Source organism: Eleginops maclovinus, chromosome 13 (assembly GCF_036324505.1).
Source record: "Eleginops maclovinus isolate JMC-PN-2008 ecotype Puerto Natales chromosome 13, JC_Emac_rtc_rv5, whole genome shotgun sequence".
NCBI lineage: Eukaryota > Metazoa > Chordata > Actinopteri > Perciformes > Eleginopidae > Eleginops > Eleginops maclovinus.
The window spans coordinates 8,034,328-8,041,503 of record NC_086361.1 but is presented as its reverse complement, the minus strand read 5'-3'; the positions used below and the strand labels follow the sequence as shown (position 1 = coordinate 8,041,503).

Below are 7,176 nucleotides of genomic sequence, written 5' to 3'. Positions count from 1 at the left end.
CAAACAAGAAGAAGAGGGATGTTTTAGCCCTGCCGGCGTTGAGTTCTGATATTTCCTACATCCCCTGACATACCCACCAGCTGGAACCCTCCTGCAGCTGAAGTGAACCTCCAGACATCCTCTTCTCTCCTCTCCGGGTACCAGACAACTTCAGCCGGCCATGGCGCAGAGAAACTTCTTCGTGGGGGGGAACTGGAAGATGAACGGGAACAAGGAGAGCCTGGAGGAGCTGATCTCCACCCTGAACACCGCCAGCCTGCACGACCAGACCGGTAACTGACGGATTCATAATGTGTCTGTGGGTTTATACACTGTCTGCTGCACATTAACTGTTGCAGGTTATAGGGTGCACATATAATGAAAAGCCATCGTTAAAGAATGCGACAGTTAGAAGATGCTGCTGCTCGAATGACACACTGACATTGAGTCATGTGATCAGGATGAGTTGCATAAAGGCTTCTGACGTTTCTGTCTTACCCTCAGGGCTGGAAAGTAACTAAGTAAATGTACTCAAGTAACTGGTGTCGTTAAGTCTCAATTTAGTGCACTACATTTTGTTGCCATGTTATACTTGTCTTCCACTACATCTCTTTGGAAAAGATTGTATTTTTTTGTACCACTTCATTTAAAAAATAAAACAAGTGTTAGTTTTATTGAGTTTGGAAACTTATAAAAAAGACCCTGTTAATCATGATGATGATCTTTATTGTAATACTTTAGAAGCTCACAATAATACATCAGTGGACTGGTATGCCTTAGTCAAAATATCAAGAAAGATTCTTATTATTTTGAGTTTTATATCAATATTTTTAAGATACTGAGTAATATTTGTGGATGCTTAGCCATCATTTCGAGCTATAAGACTAATATTTTCGAGATTATATGTATTGTTTTGAGATACTACTTTTTTTCAAATTTTAGGTAAATATTTTTTGATATACCAGGGCATATACATTATGTATTCACAAACTCAAATATTTTTTGAGGTGTTAAGTGAATATGTTTAAGATATTGATTCAACAGTTGTCATTTTACAAGTGAAAACACCAATATAGTTTCAATAAAAGGACAAACAAACACAGAAACGCAAATCTGTTCCAGTGCTCTAACATGAGTAGCCCTTGTTTCCACTCGGCTGCTTTAAGTGATGGAAGTCCCCTGAAAATAATTGTAACCCAATTAAATCTAATTGTATTAACCTTTTCAGTCCAGGGCCAATGGCACCTTTCGACATCAACATTAGCCTAGCGGAATGGAAATAGAAGAAATCAGACGAGGATGAAATTAAATTCACATTGAACTCATTTTTCAGAGGTGGTGTGTGGAGCCCCCTCCATCTACCTGGATTTCGCTCGCTGCATGCTGGATCTCAGGTTCGGAGTCGCAGCTCAGAACTGTTACAAGGTGGCCAAGGGAGCCTTCACAGGGGAGATCAGGTATCTCACCCACAGAATGAATGCACTATGAATTAATCACATGCATCCTATTTATTAATAATACTGCAGGCTGATGCATATTTAAATTAATGATCACATGAAGTCACATATTTCTTCTCCTTCCAGTCCGGCCATGATAAAGGACTGCGGGGCAGAATGGGTGATACTTGGACACTCTGAGCGCCGCCATGTTTTTGGGGAAAGTGACGAGCTGATTGGTCAGAAGGTGGGGCACTTCCTCCTGCTTCTGTAGGAAATGTTTGAAGGTGGATGCTGTTTAGTATTTATCAAAAATAAATAAGCCAATAGAAATACTGACTAGTCTGTAGGGAAGAAAATAGGTTACACCTGTCGGATTTGAGGATAACATCTACTATATTTTAAGATAAAGCAAATAAAATCATCTACAGATGAGTCGGACTCTACAGCTGTTCACTTCCACCTGTTTCTCGAGATTAATAATAGCCAGAACAAATCTTTTTTCGGTAAGTTAAATCCTGCCTGTTGTTACATGGTGCACACACGTAAGGTAAAGACTTGAGGCTGTGGTTGATCCTCAGGTGGCCCACGCTATGGAGAGTGACCTGAGTGTGATCGCCTGCATCGGGGAGAAGCTGGAGGAGCGGGAGGCTGGCACGACAGAAGAAGTTGTCTACGCTCAGACGCAGGTCATTGCAGGTAAATGAAGGAAATTGAAATGAATATAGAGAAATACATATACATTTATTTAAAACATTTAAAAAATAACAATGAACATAGACAACAGACTTTGTAGGCAAAATAAATAATCATTTCATTTCCGAATAGGAGTAGGAAGACATTTCAAATAATCAATAGCACATAAATGCAACTAACCAAACATGATAAAAATAGTAAATGTAAGAGTATCTAATACAATAACATTTTAGTATCTAATTTTCTTCTCTTAGCACTTTCTGATATGTGATTACTTTTTATTTTCGTTCTTTTTTTCATTCATTCTATTGGATATATTAATATGTATATATATATTTTTTTATTTTTTATTTTTTTTTTTTTATGCAATATTACTTAATGTTAGTCCTGTGGATTTTGTACTGTGGTAACTTTTAGCCTGCTGATTTACTTTTCTATGGATAGAATTCACTGATTTATTATTTACATTAATGTAGGTTTCACCTGTATTTTTCTATATTTAAAATGTATCAAGATCTGAGGAGGTTTTTCCATTATTTATTATTTTAATCTCATTGTGGTGGCCGGTCTTTGCTCGTGGGTCTGCCTGTAAGTTCTTACGACCGATGTATAGTATTTTATTGATGATCTTTCCCTGGTCAACTCTCTATCTTCATGCAGCCTACTTCTGCAGTCAAAGTGGGCTACACGCTGATTTAAAATGCAAATAGGTCAGTTGCTGTTAGAGGAATATCTGGAGACACATTTGTCTTGTTTTTCTGGTAATGTGAGATTTTCTCCCACAGAAACCAAGTTAAAGGATTGAGGAATCTTTTCTGCGTAGCTCTGCCTTTTACGATGTGTCTTATTTTGAAATATATGTACCATTTGTGTTGCATTTTCTCCCTTATGAAAATGGGGAAAAGGACTGAAAAACAACTCTTCATAATAAAATAAATTTCATAATATTCAGCTGTTCAGTACAAATGTTTCTCTTCTGTTCTTTGAAGGATGGTTCAGTGTTCAGGGGTATTTAACTTCAGTATTAATGTGCGCATGGTTCATGTTTAGTATAAGGAAATACTTTAAATATTGATTTCTGTTTTCCAGAGAATGTGAATGATTGGGGGAAAGTGGTGCTGGCGTATGAACCTGTGTGGGCCATCGGCACAGGCAAAACAGCGTCACCTGAACAGGTAAATATTTGACGGTTATTTTATTGTTTTCTAATTATTTATGGCCATTTAAAATTCAATTTTTATTTTGTATTCAATCTGTTATTCAAATTGACTGCTTGAATTGACTGTTATTTCTTCACAACAAATCCCAATATACTCATATCTTAGGGCTGACATTTAGCTGGTGTTCTTACAGAAGTAATATTTATTGAACAACAACAAGTTATTCATGTTCCAGATAAACTAACTCAACTCACAAACTGGAATATGAAGGTTAATTGATTTAAAATGTTAGTTTTGGGTCAGTTTTGTTCAGTTCTACAGAAAATAAACTGTAAATGACTTGTGTATGGTTCACAATTCAATGCACAATCTTCTGTGTGTGTGTGTGTCCAGGCTCAGGAGGTCCATGAGAAGTTGAGGGCGTGGCTCAGATCCAACGTGTCAGACGACGTGGCCGACTCTGTGCGCATCATTTACGGAGGTCAGTAATATTATTTTTTGTAATTCCATGTAAATAGTATATTACTCAATTTATTTTGCATTTTTTGCAGAGAAGTTTGGACCCTGGCTAATTTGATATAATCTCCATGATAAACCCCTTTTTGGTTTCTCCCTCTGTGTCCACCAGGTTCAGTAACGGCTGGTAACTGCAGAGAGCTGGCGTCACAGAACGACGTGGACGGCTTCCTGGTGGGCGGAGCCTCTCTGAAACCAGAGTTTATTGAAATCATCAATGCACGCGCGTAACGGACACAGCAATTCGGACCATCGGTCGGCCCTTCAGATTGACAACATGTCTCTGTAAACTGGTCTGACTGATCAGCAGGTTCGAAATAAATGTTTATTTTGCTAAATATATGTTATGAAATAGGTCAAATGTAGGGCACTGGAATTAAATTAAAGTTAGATATCTTTATTTTTTCTGGTCTTTGGTTGTCATATGTTGGATTGTCCTCTTTAATGTATTGCTCTGGAGTATTTTGATGTTCTGAATTGTGTTTTAAACTCTGTTTTAATGTTGCATTAACAATGCACTCTCACCCATATGCACTAACAGTTACTTCAGGGCCCTTGACGATAAAAGCTTTTAACAGAATATACTGTATATATATATATATATATATATATATATATGTATAGATATATAAAACTAAAACTATATCTGACTGCTTGTACTCAGCTTTGAGGAGTAAAGACTTTTATTGTGAAGTTTATACCAATAGGCACCAAAGATTGATGTAGTAATCACTGCACACTGCTGCTGTATGTTTAACCCTTTGTGTCCCATGTTTATCATAAAAACTGAAAGAATAACTTAATAAAACGTGAAACTCTTAAATATGTTTAGTATTGTTTGCTTTGCCCTATTTTGCTTTCTGAATGTTTCCCTTTCCTGTGGTATGTTATAGTTTTTTTTGTCCATGTGAACGCTCTGCAAAGGCTAAAATTCCAATTCTCTCTCACACACTTGTTTGTTTTCTTCTGAAACATAATGACATCAGTATGTAACAATCGCGCTTTCTTTGGCTGGCATAATTTATAGCAGTTAAAAGCATTTAGTATCAATAAAAAATGTCTCGAAAAGAGCATATCTATATTGGACTCCTTTGTTGTGCTTCTATTGGCTGGCGCTTCAGCACATTGTGTGTGATAGGCTAAGGGGTGGGACATCTCTTAGCGGTTGACCGATCACAACAGAACTGACCGGCAAACCAATCAGAGCAGACAGTGCTCTGGTTTCAGACAGAGGGTGAAAAGAAGTGCTGCAGCAGAGGCAGTATGAGAAACATAAAGATCTTTTTGAACTTGAAAGCAGATTAGAGACACAAAATACAAATATGAACCTGAAAACAGCATAATATGGCCTCTTTCAAGAAATTGTGTGCATTCTGTTATGATAAATAAAAGAAGGTTAATGTCATATGGTCATCAGTTTGCACCTCAAGGTATTTCAGATAGCTAAAAGTCACAAAAAAGTGAGCTGAAAATGCAACACAGACACAAAGAAAAGACAAAAACTTTTAAACTGTGATTGAAATTGTAAATACCATCTTTTATTTCACATATTTTCACATTATTTTTAATGACAAGCGTTCTTTTTTTTGTTGTATTTCTTCTTTTTCAACATATCTATTCTATAGACATTCAGGAGGAACTGAAGGAATGGAGGGATTCAGGGTTCAGATTTTTTTTCTTGTTCTTTAGGACAAAGTCGGGATTTCAAGCATAAAGACAAATAATCGCAATAACATCAGGATGGGAAGAAAAAGTGGGATTTGGAAACTGAGAAACAGACATGAGAAGAAAAAGGAGACAAAGAGGGGATGAGGACAGAAGTGGGTGGAGTGCAGGTACTTCAGTGTCCAGGTGAGAGTGTGATGCTGCTGAGTGTGTAAGTGTTCTCGTGTTTGTGTAGTTTTCTTCTTTTTTCACTCAGTCCCTGAAACTGCTGTTTCTTTCTGCGGGTGCATCGTCCTCTTTTGGTGCTGAAAGTTGTATTTTTTTTATCTCTTTCAGTTGCGTGCGTCAGTCTACATAGTTCTATTATATTTCTACTTATTTATCTCTCGGTTTTTACAACAATAATCTTTATTGTTGCAGGTCTATCTTCTGGCTGTACATGAGCTATTCCTTTAAAACTACAGTAACAGTGCATGTCTGGCTTATAAATTAGATATTTTTATGGTATTCCCCTGCATGTGCGTGAGCGCTTGTTGCATCTGCTTACTCTGAGTGTGTATGCACACACATCCCCTCCTTCACTATAAGTCCAGTGCATAATTTATTTTATTAAATCTTTTTTTTGCTTTTCTCTTTTGCTCGTGTGTTTTGTCATGATCTTTCATTGTAAATGGCTCAATGTCAGTCGAGTGTGTGTGTGTGTGTGTGTGTGTGTGTGTGTGTGTGTGTGTGTGTGTGTGTGTGTGTGTGTGTGTATGTGTGTGTGTGTGTGTGTGTGTGTGTGTGTGTGTGTGTGTGTGTGTGTGTGTGTGTGTGTGTGTGTGTGTGTGTGTGTGTGTGTGTGTGTGAGTCATTCCTCTGTCTGTCAGTTTCACAGGGCGCTGGGGTTCCTGAAGTTATGTCCTGCGAAGCGAGCCTGGTCGCCCAACTCTTCCTCAATCCTGCAGAGAATAAAATATAGAGAGGAAAGATTTGAGAGAAATAATTTATTGCAGTTAAAAGCATTGATCAATAAAAAATGTCTCCAAAAAACAGCATATCTACATTGGACTCCTTTGTTGCGCTTCTATTGGCTGGCGCTCCAGCACATTGTATGTGATAGGTTAAGGGGTGGGACATCTCTAAGTGTGTGACCAGTAACAGAACCAGCCACCTAACCAATCACAGCAGACCTGACTCTGGTTTCAGACAGAGGGTGAAAAGAGGTGCTGAAGCAAGTATGAGAAAAATAAAAGAGCTTTTTGAACATGAAAGTATGTGAACATGTCACAGTAGAGGCACTAAATAAAAACATTGTACATTTAACCTGAAATTAGATCCATAAAAAAGACCAAACGTGTCATTGATGTCATCTCTCAGTAATTTCTGACTACACGTCCTTGGCATCCTGAAGACGTGCATTTTTAAAAACACTTCGAAAGGATCTGTAGCATTATCATCTCTTTAAACTAAATACATACAAACAAAGATTTTTTTTTGCTATTTCAACGACTGCTGATCAGTGGAAAAGCATGGCTTACAACAAAGCTCGACCAGCTTACTCCAGCTTTCTTTTTGGTAAATCCAATAATTCCATTCCTGTTAAGGATTAAAGGTGCACAGATCAGTTTACTTGCCATGGTTGAAATGCAGGATCCTGTTTTATTTGTCGCTTACAAGGAAATAAAAGTCAGCCTGCGTCCCTCATGCTTTTGACTTTGACTCTCCTTCAAATTTATAGAAAT

General features: G+C 37.6%; 2 protein-coding genes across 2 annotated transcripts in view; one reads left to right on the top strand and one right to left on the bottom strand.

The window, feature by feature from the left end:
* LOC134874513 (triosephosphate isomerase) lies at positions 1–4,820 on the top strand. The gene is made up of 7 exons (XM_063898545.1): positions 1–272; positions 1,313–1,436; positions 1,563–1,662; positions 1,997–2,114; positions 3,201–3,286; positions 3,665–3,752; positions 3,900–4,820. Exons 1-7 carry the CDS (start codon positions 161–163, stop codon positions 4,016–4,018), a joined length of 747 nt encoding a protein of 248 aa, XP_063754615.1. The 5' UTR covers positions 1–160; the 3' UTR covers positions 4,019–4,820.
* A 483-nt stretch (positions 4,821–5,303) lies between these two features.
* The window catches only part of eno2 (enolase 2), an 18,859-nt gene continuing 16,986 nt past the window's right edge, over positions 5,304–7,176 (bottom strand). The window contains exon 13 of the mRNA XM_063899978.1: positions 5,304–6,393. Coding sequence (XP_063756048.1) covers positions 6,324–6,393 — 70 coding nt within the window. The 3' untranslated portion in view covers positions 5,304–6,323. The remainder of the gene's footprint in view (positions 6,394–7,176) is intronic.

Coding starts and splice junctions, on each gene's coding strand:
- LOC134874513 (XM_063898545.1), top strand. CDS start 161: ATGGCGCAGAGAAACTTCTTCGTGGGGGGGAACTGGAAGATGAACGGG. Junction 1,437..1,562: donor GCCTTCACAGGGGAGATCAG/GTATCTCACCCA, acceptor TTCTCCTTCCAG/TCCGGCCATGATAAAGGACT. Junction 2,115..3,200: donor TCAGACGCAGGTCATTGCAG/GTAAATGAAGGA, acceptor TCTGTTTTCCAG/AGAATGTGAATGATTGGGGG.